At 43.2% G+C, this 16,790-nt stretch overlaps 1 protein-coding gene across 2 annotated transcripts in view; it reads left to right on the forward strand.

The window, feature by feature from the left end:
• Positions 1 to 16,790, forward strand: part of shtn1 (shootin 1) — a 38,398-nt gene that overhangs the window by 18,547 nt on the left and 3,061 nt on the right. For both annotated transcript variants that reach the window (XM_061228733.1, XM_061228732.1), the window contains exons 8-16: positions 1,150 to 1,244; positions 2,066 to 2,212; positions 3,559 to 3,712; positions 4,165 to 4,294; positions 4,544 to 4,629; positions 6,651 to 6,772; positions 6,992 to 7,042; positions 7,565 to 7,685; positions 10,557 to 10,665. In XM_061228733.1, coding sequence (XP_061084717.1) covers positions 1,150 to 1,244; positions 2,066 to 2,212; positions 3,559 to 3,712; positions 4,165 to 4,294; positions 4,544 to 4,629; positions 6,651 to 6,772; positions 6,992 to 7,042; positions 7,565 to 7,685; positions 10,557 to 10,665 — 1,015 coding nt within the window. The remainder of the gene's footprint in view (positions 1 to 1,149; positions 1,245 to 2,065; positions 2,213 to 3,558; positions 3,713 to 4,164; positions 4,295 to 4,543; positions 4,630 to 6,650; positions 6,773 to 6,991; positions 7,043 to 7,564; positions 7,686 to 10,556; positions 10,666 to 16,790) is intronic.

The raw sequence follows: 16,790 nt of genomic DNA on the forward strand, positions 1-16,790 counted from the left end.
GTGTGGCAGGAATGAAGGGACTTAACCAGAGGCATATTTGAGAGATGAGGACATGCTGAAAGTTAATATTCCCTATTTTATAAAGGTGTCTTTTAATCATATTTGATTGTTAATAGCAAAATGGGCTTCTCAAGATACAAGTTAACCGACAAAAAAGAGACCAATTGTATAGCACAATTGGTAACCTTCCTTGGGAGACCATTGCAGATTATTCAATTGGTCAATCAGTGGTTGGAATGTGTACAGTACAGTTATTCCCCATGAACAAGCACATTTTTACACAAATGTTTAACAAATTTAAATGGGTGTAGTATAATACAGGCCCCCATCTGATTTTAAAGACATTTTTGGAAGACAACAAACTGCGTCTACTGCAGTCTTTGTATTGTATTTTATTTTAATTTAGACTCCGTATGCTATGGCGTGACCATGATACATAGTGTCATTCAACGTTTTATATATATGGCAAGGCTTTGATTGTGAGGCGGCGTAAACGTCTGGAACATTCTGAGTCTGAGCAGGAATGTGTACTGTACGCTCCTCCATGTTTGAAAGAGGATGTGTTTGTGTCTCAAGCAATGTCACCCCTGCGTCTTCTTCTTTTTGTTCCAACAAAGAAATGTACATTCTCCAAGGGTGAGTGAAAAGAAGCCTCCAGTAGGCAACAAGTTTGTGGAATGTGTGGAAGATTGAGGCTGGAATGGCATTGTCAGGAGAGACTGCAATGAGGACCGGGAATGGGTTGAGACTTATTCTCCATGTTCCATGGTTTCTACGCGGTGTGCAGTATCAGACTGTGTGCAGGAAGGTTAACGAGCTGTGCTGTTTTTGGGGCGCTGTGTGCCGTACTGTGCGTAGGTATGGGTTTTGTTCTGTTGAAACCTCGGAGCCGGATATTCCTGTCCATCTCGGCGGCGTTGTGTCCACCAAAAATGATTTCATATTTGGCAATTTACCGGTATAGATTTGATATTCAGTCAGTAACTTGGTTCAGGGGCTGAACAGCGTATGGAAGCTGTAGCATGCATGTTTGTTTGCTTGTCTTGATATGTACTATAAAATATACTACTTTGTTGTGCTGTTTGACGCATCTTATTTGAACGAATGCCAGAGCTGACCTCCTGTGCTCACTGCACTGCCGTTTGACAGTGTCTGTCCTGGCCTTGGATGAGTACGAGGCACTGAGGGAGAATCTGGATCTGGAGAAGGACCTGCGGATTGAGGCAGAGAACTATGCACGGGAGGTACTGTAAGCTTTCACCGTTTCTCCCACATCGACATATCCGTGTTAGGAAATATTTGCATTTCGGATTTTTAAATTTTTCAATTCGGATTGAAAATTGTCATCCAAATAATAACTGAAAAACTAATGAAGTTAAGTTAAAACCCCACATGATTAGACGACGCTATGTTGATAAATCGAATAAAAAGAAGAAAAAGAATTCCAAATTGACATTTTTGAAGGACGTTATTTTACAACACGACGTACTGTATGTAAAATCTACTGTGTAATGTAATTACAACATCCATTTCTGTTACCAGCTTTGGAAAAAGAATATAAATATTTATATTCATATTTTCTTTCATTTTTCCCAGAATATCTATTTACTCTAATCAGCCACCTCTGACACTCAATTCATTATATGTATGCATCAATAATTATTTAACCTTTGGACTCTGTGGACCTTCCCCCTGCACTCAGTTCTAATAAAATCTCTCCCTAAGTGCAGTTCCCTGTCTCTCTAGAACCACTCATAAATTCAAAATATATGATAATTTGAACAGTTTGTGAGATGTGTCTGTGTGTGTATGTATGTATGTATGTATGTATATGTGTATATCGGCACACAGTATGCAAGGCATACATTAAAGTGTGACACTGCCTTTCAGGAAATTCCATCTGAAAATGGAACATTTCATAAATATATTACTTCATTCATTTTGTCCAAATGTCACGTTCCTCTGTTATCTTTTCATTATTCTAAACACTGACCCATCCTGGTCCAAGAGTGTCCCCACTAGTTGTTGCACGAGTAATGACCCGGGCATAACCGCGTTCCTCCAGATGTTGGTGGAGCAGAAGAAGCTGAACAGACAGAGCCAGATTCTGCTGCAGAGCTGGTCCCCGGGGGAGGCCCTGCAGGAGGCCCTGAGGGACGTGTCCAGGCTGACCCAGGCCTTAGAGACCCAGAGTCTGGAGCACGAAAAGCAGGTACTGCCGCTCAAACAACAGCCTTTACAGAGCGCCGCATCCTGCTCACTCCAGCTCCAATCAGCCACTGTGATCTCAGCGCTGCGTCAGTACTTATTCGTGACTTATGTAATGCTCTTTCTCCAGTATAACTAATGCTCGGGCAGATTGCAATAATGGGATTTTTACCAATATTTACAAAAGCAGAGTATGGTGATTGTCAGAGGTTACATCATATCCTTTTTATGTGGAAGTTATATTCTTGTGTGGCGTCGTATGGGCAAGTGTGGGTCTATAGAGGTTTAAACAGTGGGATCGCTGATCTGAGCTCTAATATGAGGTAAACCTTGCCGTCTTGTTAAAGAAGTATTAACACACTATTTGAAGTGTACACACAAAGATTGACACCATTCCACTGCTACTTATCCAATTATCACCCTATGAGCTCTTAGTACTTTTGTGTTGGTACCTTTATCCGGCTACTTCCTGTTTCACCCTTTAAAAATGTTGTCAAGAAAATGTGAAGTAAAATTCTCTCTATGGCCCAAACTGTTTGTATGCATGTATGAATTACAATGGTAGGTGGTGGTACCCTGTCCTAGATTTGTCCTAGAATCCCTGAATATGGATACAGTGCATTGTGCAACAACTTCTCACACAGGATTTGTACCTAATGGAGTCATTAAGAAATGTATACATCAGGCCAAGAAACTATAGGAGCACATCGGCATTGACTGCATCTTGCAGTGAATCGGTTGCCATTGCCAGGAGGAGCAGTGTGTTGTGTTGTTGCCATCAGACCAAAGTTGGCTGTTATTATGTTTGTGTGGTGTGTTGTGTTGTTGCCATCAGACTGAAGTCGGCCTTATTATGTTTGTGTGGTGTGTTTTGTTGTTGCCATCAGACTGAAGTTGGCCGTTATTATGTTTGTGTGTTGTGTTGTTGCCATCAGACTGAAGTTGGCCGTTATTATGTTTGTGTGTTGTGTTGTTGCCATCAGACTGAAGTTGGCCGTTATTATGTTTGTATGTTGTGTTGTTGCCATCAGACTGAAGTTGGCCGTTATTATGTTTGTGTGTTGTGTTGTTGCCATCAGACTGAAGTTGGCCGTTATTATGTTTGTATGTTGTGTTGTTGCCATCAGACTGAAGTTGGCCGTTATTATGTTTGTGTGTTGTGTTGTTGCCATCAGACTGAAGTTGGCTGTTATTTTGTTTGTGTGGTGCGTTGTGTTGTTGCCATCAGACAGAAATGAGTTTTTGGGTGGTGTGTTGTTGCCATCAGACTGAAGTTGGCTGTTATTATGTTTGTGTGGTGTGTTGTTGCCATCAGACTGAAGTTGGCCGTTACTTTGTTTGTGGATTCAGGTGAAGGAGCTGGAGGAGCGGCTGCAGGGCTCTGAGCTCCGGAGGAAGGTGGAGAAGCTGGAGCGCCAGGCTGAGCTGATGGAGCAGGAGAAGAGGGAGTGTGAGGACAGGTGTGCCAAGGCTGAGGTGCAGGCCAAAGACCTGCGCTTCACAGGTGAGCGCTGGCAGGCAGCTGTGCACAGCACGGTGCTCAGTTCACCACCCCACCGGCTGCTCTAGACTGGACCGAATACTGATTGGGATGTTTTCCTAAAATCTCTTTGCCTTGCGCCAAACATTTTCAGTGCATAATTGGTCCCAGTTTCACCCAGGGAGGGAGGATCTCAGGAGCATCACTGGACAAGAACGAACCCTGTGTTTGACTGGGCTGGTTTGCTCCACCTGCAACTATTCCCTGTGCAGGGTAGTCCTCTAATGCTGTGACTGTGTTTTGTACTGTAACCGGAGGGCAACGGAGTGAAGGGACCCAGCAGCTGGCAGAGCCTTTCAGAGAGTACCTGTGATAGTGTGCGCTCTCCCCAATTGACAAAGCACATCTGGGGCCGAATATACTCAAAACATCTAGCAAAAGAAATGTAATTCTGGGTTTCCATGTATAATTTGCAGTGGAGGAGCTTCAAAAGAAGCTGCAACTGGCGGTCAATCCTCCACCTGGTCCAGCCCCTCCTCCACCTCCACCTCCACCCCCACCCCCTCTGCCCCCCCCACCTGCCCCCTCTGCCTCCAACCCTCTCAGGTGAGGTGTCCGTGCAAAGTCTCTCGTCCCTCCTGTCACCTCTTTTCTGGGGGCTCGCCCGGGATGACCCCTGTCTCTTTGATGGCGTTTCCACCCGCTCCCGAACGAGGGGCCTTTCACGTGTCTCACCTCTTCAGTTCTGTCAGTGTGTCTTCATCTTTCGCGCATCCTGTCGTGTCAAAATGTTGAGTGTGCATTTTGACCGTTTGACACCGAGCCTGCCAGCTCACCCTGCTCTTTCTATTGAAGCTCCCTTCTGTCAATGATCCGCAAAAAGAAGCAGGTCGGTCGCGATATTCCACTCGTCGCCCAAGACTCTCTTGTGAAGGATGCAGGTACAGTGATTCTTTTTAATAAATAACCTCACCTTACGGGTGATTGTTGTTTTTGCATCTGACTTGGCCTCTTCAGTTCTGATGTGTGCTTTTTACTCTAAGTAACAGATATAGAATTTGCATTTGCATTTGCCTTTTCCATCACAGAACAGCCACTTAATTAATAATGCAAAGAATTAAATTCATTAAATGTTATCACTAACTGGACTGTGTTCCTCAAAGTTAAGATTTTGAGGTGTCGATCAAACAAAGTCTGACAATACGATGTGCTCAAAGTCCTTCTGCCCTGATTCTTATTGAGGATAATTCTGATGATGTGTCAGACACCAGTAGTCAGAAGCAAGTTATGGACTGAACATGTCATGTCATTTTCACATGTTTAAGGCAATAGAGATCCCACCATCAATTAATAATTAATGTGCAAGCATCTTTTTGTTTTAACATAGAATATTCCCCACATTGTTTGTGCTTTCCATGTGGAAACTCACTTTAAAATGTAAAAAGAGGTTCCATTGCATTTTATTTTTTAATCAACTGGAAGTTGGGAAAGTGCTTTGCAAATAAAGCCAAGGGTCTTACCCAAGGTAATGTTTTCTGTCCAGAAAAACATCATAACGGCTTCCAGCCATTTGTGAAAACAAAAGTGCCAAATATGGAATTGCTGAATAACATAACATTTTTATTTTTTATATTTGGTTTTGGTATTAAAAGATGTCTACAGCTACAGTTTGATTCCTGTAACTGATAGACCTTGAATAATGCTATTGCTGGTGCATTAGTCTTCTTTTAATATGTTATTACATAGTTAAAGAGCTATCCATCACACAGATAATATGGCTTTGAATATCAGAGACCCCCATTAGACATCTAAAATGTAGAGTACCCTATGAATGCGAGGGGGCATCAGAACTGAACCTTGTATTTTCTCCTTGGAATAAATGAAAAGTTTCAGAAATACTGAACTGAACTCTTTTTATAGGAATGACTCATTATGTTGAAAATCTGTGCAAATAGGACTGGTTCTCCTATTGAGACAGCTGTATGCTTTTTTCGTACGAGCAAACAGTTTCCTTGGGTGATAATTTAGTAAAGCCCTTATAATGTGAGGGTCCAAAAAAACATAAATCGCGGAAATTGTGGGGTCATGTTATTGTAAGGTTAATGGAAAAATATGTTTTCACTCGGTCATCCAGTTACTGTGAAAATGATCGCCCCACTTTGGCCTATTTCAAAATGCACATACATGTGAGATAAATCTACTTCCTTTACTCCATTTTGAATAAGAATAACGTGAAGCATATGACTTCTGTTTAAATCCATGCACAGATAAACCAAAGTTAAACTTGTAGCAAACACACTGATTATTACAAACAAAAGGTGCGTAACAATTACGTATAGTCTTGCTAGAAATGACATTACTTTAGTTTACTAATACAGTACTGAAATATTGCACCAATTAAGGGAGCAGTGCTGGGTGCATTATAGAAGCCTTTTCTCAGATACTAAATGATTTTACTGAACAGCATATGCACAGCTATTATATCCCATAGATATCATTTATTTTAGAGGCAGTAAATGACGGCCACGTTGTCTGCACAAATCCTTTAACATTAAAAATGATGAAAGATGAGGACTGGGGCCAGTCAGTGATTGCGTTTTATCCCAATTTGTGTTATGGCACCGTTTTACTGTAGCAGCAAAATAGTACATGGGGAAAAGAGTCCATTTTGTATTTTAGAGTAAATATTTCTGTTGTTGGCACAAATTTTCCATTTCACATTTTGTGTCTTATTTTTAATCTTTCTCATTTCTTTTCATAGAAAAGCCTAACTCAGGACAGGAGTTGGTAACCAGCAATAGCTAATAGTTGTGTGCAGAACAGCAGCTAGATAAAGCTGGGTAAACTGGCATTAATGACGCTATGTCTCTCGGCGTTGTCCCCACTCAAATAAACATGAAATAAATAAAATAATAAAATACTTAGCCTTTGTAAGTTGATGATGAACGGGCTTTCTCCTCAGGGAGGGGGCACGTGGACATTCGGCAGCAGGCTGTGGATGAGATGATGCAGAGGATTAAAAAGGGGGTTCACCTTCGCCCCGTCAGCCCTGCCAGCCCTGCCAGCGGGACCAGACAACCACAGGTACCCCCCCCCACCCACCTAAAAAACATCAAATAAATGAGTACTTAAATCATAAATAACGTGCATAATTTCACAAGAATTATTTTATCCATTCAGTGTTTTCTGCTGTCGTAGTGTGTTTCATTAAGATGCTGATTTTGTGTGATTCTGGTGGTTTGGCAGTAGGGTGTTGATGTGTACTGCTGTCTTATGTATGGTATGACTGTTTCTTATTTACAGAAAGAGAAGGGGGCACCTGATTCTGCCATTCAGGAGCTCAAAGGAATTCTGGTGAGAAATACATAAATAAATGAATACAATATTGATAGAATTGTTCATGATTTAATAAAGGATCTTTTCGTCTATTGTTTCCACCAAATACATAAGTACACCACAGACATCAGTCTGACAGCATGCTCCAAACACAGCATCCGAATGCACAACAAATGGCAAAAATTATTCAGATGAACATGAGTCCTGAAAATTAACATGAAAAGTTATCACACACAAAGATTGGACACCAACTATACAAAGGATGAAATATAAAAAAAAATAATATTGTATACACATTGCATGCTGAAAAAAATATTTTTTTTGCATGTGTTTTATAGTGTTGTAAATACAGACACAAATAATAACATCAGCAATACTGTTTCACCGTGTTTGCCTGAGCTCTGACACCAACTAATGTGCTTTGCCAATAGTTCCGTTCACACAGCACAGAGCATGACACACAGGCAAGTAGCATGTTTTTTAGGCGCTCGCATTGAAGTCTTTGTTGAGCGGTGGGTCCTCTGTGTTGAACTGGCGTAGGACACGTTCGGGAGGCCCACCCCTGGCCGGCACAAAGCCGCTCCGGTGCGGACCGCGGACACGGAGCTGGAGAGGGTGCTGCGGAGGCGGCGGTGTGCAGCGGAGACCCCCGCGGACGACCGTGAGTTTCCCCCCCCCCGGCTCCCTCCGCACTCCGCACTCTCGCGCTTTCCCCCGAGCCAGAGGGGAAGGAGCCGCGTCTGAACGCGCTGGCAGCCGGGCGGCGCGCTCCAGCCGTAATGGAGGTCGTGGCAGCGTTTCGGCAGTCATTTCGGCGGCCTTTAAAAGCCGGTATTTACGCGTTTGTTTGTCAAAACAAAACCGGGGGGCTTATTGCCTCCGTTACATTGTTCCGGGTGAGCGGACCTCGCCGTGCCCTCACACCTCACTAGGCAAACAGAAAGCCTCGCTACGCGCAGGCAGCTGACACCACGCTCTTCAGCGCGGTGCGGCTGCTCTTTCCCCAAAGAGGAATCCATGTGTTCGTTTAATGGGGAAATATGATTGACCACTTTTAGCAGGGACATGTTGTGGTTAGATTGTCCTTATATTTTGCTTAAAATGTTGGTATTATTGCTGTTTGTCAGTTTGAATTAATGCTGTATAAATGCATTATCACTGTCAGAAACCGAAGCGGTCCAACACTATCTAGTTCTTGCTCTGCAGGTCAATGGGTAATATGCCTTTTCCCTATGGTGATGTGGTTCTTGCCAGCTGAGTGCGAGGTACTTTACTTTATGTTCACTGAATATTTTATATGCACGGTTTTTCATGTTCTTGTTCTCAGTATGATTTCAGAATGCAGTACTTGACTGCATATTAATCTTCTGAGCAGATGAAAGCCAGGCCATGTATGAGAGAATATCAAAACAAAAAATAAAAATGATAAAAGTATTTTTAGATTTTGTATCAGGAGGCTATAGACGGGTACGATGACAGAACAGAAATGTTTGGCGGTTTGCTTTGGCCCAGTCTGACAACGCAGTGCATTTACTTTTAATCTCAGTGAAAGTTCCCCCAGCGTCCGAGCACAAGTTCACCAACCCAGAACTGTCAGTCATCACGCAGAGGAGCAGAGTAGTACATTCGAATGGTAGTCTTTACAAATATAACATTATTTTAAAGAAGTTTAAGTGTGTGTGTGTGTGTGTGTGTGTCGTAGTTTCAGAGTAGATATTAGGCATTATGGGTCCATTGATTTCACAATAAGAATATGCATATGTAAATAGCCATTACCACTTGCGGTACCAAGTCTACATTAACACGACTGCTTCAAAATGAGCCACGTCTTAGACATGATGGTGCCACAGAAACATGCCGCACCAATCCGTCAAATGTGAGAAAATGTCACATATAAGTGGTTCTGTGGAGAAATGGCAAGGGGCATTGAGAGTAGGCAGGACGAGGAAAACTACAGGGACAGGGTGGGTGAAGTAGAGGTTTGTGCAGAAAACGCCGTGGTGTGACCCTGTTACGGCAAAGGCACAGACCTGCAGGTTTTCCTTAAATTTGATTCAGTATTAAATGCTAATACTGTCCTTTGATAATGTCCTTTTTAGGCAAGTTCCGCAATCAGCAAAATTAATTTTTCCAAACTGCAGGAATAATAAAAGAACACTTGCATTTAATACAGAATAAACGTTAAGGACGAATATTGAATGATCCCTGGCCACTACTGTAAATTGAGGTGAAAATTAGGAATTTAAAGCACTGCAGAAACAAGGGAACTATTGTGAAGGTCATTGGTTCTTACTATTTTATTTTACAAGCTGCCTGGATTGGGTGTTTGAGTTCATTTCAGTGTGGCAGAAAAACTTGAGTATAGTTTGTGGTTTGGTGCATTGTGAGTTAAGCAAGCTAAATTAGTTCTGAACCACCTTCTTTGATTTTCTAGATGCTTCATTTTTTTCAGATTGTAGAATTTATCAGGTCAGCTGTACCTGGTATACATGTACCTTTTGATGCTATCTCAGCCCTCTGCTTTCCCTGATTATGGCGCAGCTGTTTTTTAAATGTCACTGACAAGAGCCATCTGGCCCAGATATCTTTCTTTTTTGGTAGCCAGCTATAACTAAATCCCGTCAATAAGAGACGATTGCTAGCTAGCAGTCCCTTACTCTAATTATGAAAACAAAAACACAATTCATGTCAGGTTCCATAATGGTTTTTGTTCCTTACAAAGCTTTTCGGTTCAATCATGATAACTTCAGTTCATGTCTTTTCTCACACACACTAACTACACTAAATACACTAAATATAGCCAGATTTCCTACTACAGCCTAGCTGCAAGTCACATTGGTTGCTTCTTTGTTTGCGAAACCAGTAACTCATGTTGAAAGATAACCGCGGTCCTGGCATGTCTCACATGCTGGCTAATACAGCAACCAAACGTGACAAGCTTTTAGCTGCAGCCTCTCATCTGCGAACGAGACATTCTCCTTTCATCACTGTGCAGTACACATAGTTACGTTCTTGTGTGCCATTTTGGAGCCACAACCGTAAACAAATTTTGCGAAGTGTATCCATTCATATAAATGAAACCCTGGTTTTATTTGATTTTATAATTTCAGGGTAATTTGTTATTTATCACTTTTCATGTATTTTTAATGTACATTATGTAGCAATCCCATGTCCCATAGGCTTCAGTGAAGTCTTTCAGTGTCATGCCACCATGTATATTTAATAGGTACCCAGTCCACTTACACTTACCTGCTTATCCACGTGAAAATGTCCATTGATAATTCTACAACTGTTCAAAATGACAGCTGTTATTTTTTACCAAAGACAGAATTACATCTCCAGGGTCCTGTAAAAAGAATTGAGGTATGAGAGCTATCAAAGCCAGCCTCTTTACAAGTTTTACATTGTATGGCAATCACTTTCAAAAAACAGGAGCACTCCTTGCTGGGGGCTTACACATCTCGCGTTGGCCGTCGTTTTCTTCGTTGTGAATGTAAGGAACTCAGTCGTGGCTGCCTTGGTTTCCACGCAGGTTCAGAGGCCTCCCCGAACCCGTTCCCGAGCAGTGTGCTGGACATGAACCGAGTGAAGCGGACCAGGCCGGCGGCCCAAACCCCACAGGAGCCCAGCGGGCCGGACCTGTGAGTACTGCCTGCCGCTGCCTACACCAACAGATCTGAGAACTGTCCACTGCCTACACCAGCAGGCCTGAGAGCTGTCCACTGCCTACACCAGCAGGCCTGAGAGCTGTCCACTGCCTACACCAGCAGGCCTGAGAGCTGTCCACTGCCTACACCAGCAGGCCTGAGAGCTGTCCACTGCCTACACCAGCAGGCCTGAGAGCTGGCCACTGCCTACACCAGCAGGCCTGAGAGCTGTCCACTGCCTACACCAGCAGGCCTGAGAGCTGGCCACTGCCTACACCAGCAGGCCTGAGAGCTGGCCACTGCCTGCACCAGCAGGCCTGAGAGCTGTCCACTGCCTACACCAGCAGGCCTGAGAGCTGGCCACTGCCTACACCAGCAGGCCTGAGAGCTGGCCACTGCCTGCTCCGACAGGCCTGAGAAGTGCCCGTGTCATTTCCTGGTATTTTGGCCATTTTCCTGGTAATACATCTGCTTGCTGTAATATTCATTGGGCCATGATGGCATGCTGCATTTTACAGCAACAGTTTTGCACCTGATTTCCAGGTCTCTGCTTACACTGAAGCAGATGGATGAGGTCCACAATCACACTCCATCCACAGGCGTTGGGCTTGGGCCAACATGGTGGAGCCCTCTGACCATGCATCCTGATTGAGACACAATCAGGCCCCAGCTTTGACTGCTGTAGGAAGTAGACATGCTGTCTGGTGGGAAAGGCCGTAAGTTCCATGGACTCCATGGAGTCTGTCCTGGCCTGGTCAGCCGTTGGGCCTCTCTCATCCACTTCAGTCCAAGCAGTTTTGTAATAGGGTTACAGATGATGCAATATTACAAGCATACAGCCCGGTGTAACCATGTATGATTTAAAAAAAGGTTTATGTTTTATGGATTTCAGGAGGAATGTTGGCAGTAATGAATTACCCTGCAGCTAAATGTTACATAAAACTAAATCCGCAAGTAATCCGTGTGGCCAGTAGGAACGCCTCGGAGCGCCGCGCTAACCTGGGAAAGCTGGGAAAACTGGCCGCACCTTCTCCAGCGTGCTCAGATCTGTAGACGAAGTGCACACGCACACTGAGAGCTCCAGGCCAAACGGCCATCCTCAGACTGCACTAGGGAGGCCAGTTGGGAAATGATTTATCAGCACACCACTGGCGAGTTTAAATTACAGTTTTAAATCACTGGAGAAATGAGTAAATGTGTGTTATGTTTTTTTTGTCGGTTAGGACCGTTTAAAGGTGATGTTCCCCATCAGGCATCAGTGGATAACGCTGGCTTATTTGAATAAAGAGTGTCGGGGCACGCAGGGTGTATTGCTGGAGGTTTAAAAGGGTTTCAAACACTTTCCATTTCGGCAGGGGTTAAGCCGCGGGCAGTGTCGTTGTGGGGGAATTGGATTGGGGATCAAATAGCAGCTCGGAAACGCAGCAGAAGCTGGCCATTTGGGTTTTTAGTTTCCAGCGTACAAATGAACAGGTGTATCCGCGTTTCCGGGCGGAGGTGAAGAGGGGACGCGGGGGAACAGGAGTGGGGTCAGCGCGGCATTGTGAGAGCCGCTAATTGAAGCTTTGGGCTGAATTTGTCGTGAAGGCACAATTTCCAGTAGCAGCTCGCTCCAAAGGGGGGGTTAAATCCCGGAAGATTGCTGAGGAAATTCAATTCTGAATTCCCCCCTTCGCCCCCACCTCCCCCGCCGCTGGTCCGGTGTAGATGTGCAGATGCCATTCCTGCGTGGCCTTCACGTGGGGAATCAGGTGTTCAGACTGCACAGGTGGCTGATGGGGCAGTGGTGCTGCTGGTCCCTGTGTTTCTGATGCAAGGCATTTTCCCCACAGCCAGTGTCGAGGCTGCCGTAGCTTTAAATACGGAGTTGGGACAGAAGGATGGCTAAAGAAGGAAGGACTAATCATGTCCAATCTTTCTTCCTTCACTAAATTAGTTTCACAGTTAATTTGTCCCCAACAATGGCCCTACAGACAGAGGCCAGAGGAGGAAGTGAGTGGGGATTTTCTGTGGACTAAGAACTAGGAAATGACTGATTGCGTTCTGACAAAGATTTCTTTTTTAACCCTTCATTTCCCGAAGGGGAAGGATGCGGGTGGACCCTGTGATTTTGGGGATGGCAGCTTGTTCCTGTGCGTCGGGGGCATTGTGGGTCCCAGCTTTGCTCCATAGGGGACATAAAGGCCTTTGTACAGACAGACGATCAGAAAAGAAAGCCCCAATTTACAGGGAGCTCTCCTGCTCTCAGTGGGACGTCTACCTATCTTCAGCTGTTTCTGATCTACAACAAAACACATCTCATATATATTTTCTGTGTTACATTTCCCAGTCCACACATTTCCAGGCTGCAATATCACTTTACTCCAATTATGAGAAATGAATAAGGAATACACATACAGTACATGTCACACATACAGTACGTATAGTCATAAGCCTCATTGAATTTTGACTTGAATTTCATTTTTATCAGCCGAACTTTGCACTTTGTAATATAAATGAAATACATTGGGGATTTATTTATTTCTTCACCCTTCAATTAGGCCTACTGCCACACACTTAATTTTGCTGTTTTAGTATCATAATTCCTTCATGTATGTTTGTATCTGAGTGAAACATGACAGCAGCCAAACTGTAGCTGCAGTCGAGTGTTCAGAAATCATTGTTTTCCTCTGATTCTGTGCAACTTGTGGTCCACGTATTAGCGATGGAGGTGTGCTGTGCCCTGGGCTCTCTGCGCTGTTGTTTTAGTGGCTGAGCTCGTGAGAGGCTGAGGTGAAACAGAGTAAATTACAGGCCTGATTCTTTTCACCGGCGCACACAGCGCAAGAAGCTCACTTTGAGTGACAGGTGGTAAACACTCTGTCAATCCAGGCAGACGGGACCACACGGTTATCAGGAGCTGCGCTGCAAAACACCAGCGTAGTCGGGTCCACAGTGGCTGCCTCACCATTAGCCGATACAATGCCACGTTTTTTTTCTGAAGGATCAGCAATTAGGAAGTACCTATTTTCTGCGGGAAACACTTAATTTAGCATATTTAGTTGGCCATTTTGTTTGTTTTCCCAGCAGAGTAATTGCCTCGCGGGGAACCGGTGTTGCTGACGCTGGAGTGGTCCTCCTTACCCACAGGCCTCTGTGTCTTCAGCACGCATCGATTAGAGGACGTTTAGCGTCCCCGGATTCCCCCCGTCTCTGCACCACACCGGCAGCTGAAGGCACACAATGCAGATATGAGGATAATGTCTCTGCTGCAGATTATACAGTGTGGTGCAAAAATGTGGGCACCCCTGGTTTAAATGTCTGTGACAATTAATCTGTATGTGCTCGAAAGCAAACCTGAACTCTAAATGGTACAGAGTTAAACATGAGACGTTTCTGTAAATTCTGGAGCAAGATAGATTTATATTTATGTTTATAAATTTAAAAAATGAAATAAAAAGGAAAAGGGCCCTGTGCAAAAGTTTGGGAACCGTTTTGGATTATTCTTTGTTACTTTATAAAAAAATATATCTTACTAAGGCCCAGACCCAGGTGATTTACTCTTTAGGACTTCAATGAGTCAGGTGAGTATCATTCCAGGGCTGAACTTTTTATTCTGAAGTTACATCATGCCTTCTAAAGCATCCAACTGCAGTGGCTGTTCTGTCTGGTGTTAACAACCATGGGTTCCTATAAACGGTTCTCCAAGGACTTCAGAATGAAGATGGTTCATTTCCACCAAACTACCTATTTCCACTGTGAAAAACATTAGAAATTGGAAGATAAATGGAACAGTTGAAGTCAAGGCTAGGTCTGGGAGAATGATTTCAGATAGAATGGCTGAGACCTCGTGGGAAGAACCCACACATCACTGCAAAATAACTGTAAAAAACAAGGAGCAAACACAGGTCTTGCTGTTCACAGGTTCACAATACAGCATACTTTAAACAACAAAGACCTACATTGCAGAGTTACCAGAATGAACGACTTCAACGCAAAATTAAGCAAGAATATTTCTAGAGGTTCTGCCAGGAAGAATGGGGGAAAAAATTCAAAAGCGAGAATTGAAAGATTCTTAGCTGGCTACAGGAAGCGTTCACAAGCTATTATAGTTACAAAGTACTAACTGACAGCGCTCCCAAACTTTTGCACAAGGCCTTTTTTATCATTTTGAAACTGCAAAAAATGTAAATAAAAATCTTACTTAAAAATGTAAAGAAATGTGTCATGTTTAACGTTGTACCATTTGGAGGTCAGGTTCGCTTCTGTTCATATATTAATTGTTATATATTAATTGTAAAAGGCTTTTTGACCAGGGGTGCCCAAATCTTTGCACACTACTGTATAAAGGTCACTGCGCTAATATACAAAACTAATATTCAATGAACAGTCTCTGGAAAAGAGCACCATCGACATGCAGTGGTCTAATGCTAATAATTGATAGATAATAGTTTGATAATAATAGAGTTCAGACAAAGGCATGGCCTCAGTCTCCATCACAAATCATTAATACCATTATTATGCACAGCGCATATGTACATGTACACACAAAATACAAAGTAGTCCTTGTGAATATGGGTTGAACTGAAAATGTTTGCTCCAGTCTGACTCATGAATATAATTGTTTTTTTATTTTCTTGTTCATGATTTGCAATGCTGCAGCCCAGCTACAGCAATTTCCTGTAAAAACCCAAATACACAGCTTCTACTATATTGGCCACATCTGTTTAAATATCTTTTCGCATGAAATACTTAAAAAGATTTTTTTTGCCAGATTCATTCCAAACATATTTTTCTCTATCCTCCATTCCTTTGCAGATTTTTTTCTTTCATTTCTTTGAAAAGGAAAAATTATTTCTGATTTTTGAATTTAAACACAAATCGAATTCATATCAGAAGGAATAATTGACTGGCAAAAGCAGCAAACAGATGGAATGTTCAATGTCTTCATGTTTTATTGGCAGAAATGGATAATTCTTATTTGCCCTTTTTACAGTTTTACCAGTTTGTGGATGGTCACTGATTTTTACACCGCTTAAGCATTGTATTTTTGCTTCTTTTTGTTTGATGTATGTATATGCTTCTGTAGAATACATAGCAATATTTCGATTTGAGCTCAGCTTTTACCACAACCCAAGACATTTAAGTTGATTCATCTCCTCGGGTTCGAATGGTGAGAACCCCACTGATACACAGAAGAACCCTGACTCCCCAAACATAAACACTCTCCCGTGCCTAAAGCCAAAACACCATCTCACACCACGTCCTGACATGTCCAGCCCTGCTTTACCTGGGTAAACCTTTGCTTTTGTGTTTGTAAAAATCCACTGGCTGGAGCACAACAGAACAGAACTGAACACTGAATGAGTTAGCTAAACCCAACAGCTCTTACACCTCCCTTTCCCTGCTCAGAGACACACCCATACCTGCAGAGAGCTTACCTCACACAATGGAAACATCGCTGTCTTCACTCCCCAAAGGGCAATTGCACTAAGTGCTACTCTACTCTACAGTCATCGCAAAAGACAATGCAGACCAAACATTTTTTTTCCAAACCAACAAGGATGCACGAGGGGAAAATAAAAAAAGATTTGTACAAAAGAAACTCATGCCAAGCTTATCCAGTGAGACAAATGTCTTATTTGCATCGTTTGAATTCTTTTACAAAAAACAAAATGGCCGTGCAGTGATATCTTGACGTATGATGCATATGAGTGTTTTTAATTAAGCTTGAATTAAACTGACTAAGAGCAGGACGGCGCTGACAGCTGCTTCATTATGATGAAACGTAAATAACGATTATAGCTCTTTCCATTCTCGCGGCCCAGCTGTGCGTGTTTCTCACAGTGTCTTTCTAAAGCACAAAGCGCCCCGGCATTCTGTGGCACGCAGCGTAACAACAGTCCTGTCTGGTACACAGACACAGGGGGGACACTGTAACCGGGGGACCGACGCAATCTTTTTTTTCTGCTCCTTACAAAGCTTAAATTACTTCCTTCAAGAACTCTGTGTAGTTGGGAGAGGGGCGGGCAAGGATGTGACACATTATTGAGCGCTCGACACAATGAGATCACTTGTTCGGTTGACATCACTCAAAAGGTGCTACTTTGGCATTCCTTTCCTTGCGGCCCTTCAGATGT

This window comes from Conger conger, chromosome 18, assembly GCF_963514075.1.
Source record: "Conger conger chromosome 18, fConCon1.1, whole genome shotgun sequence".
Classification (NCBI taxonomy): Eukaryota; Metazoa; Chordata; class Actinopteri; order Anguilliformes; family Congridae; genus Conger; species Conger conger.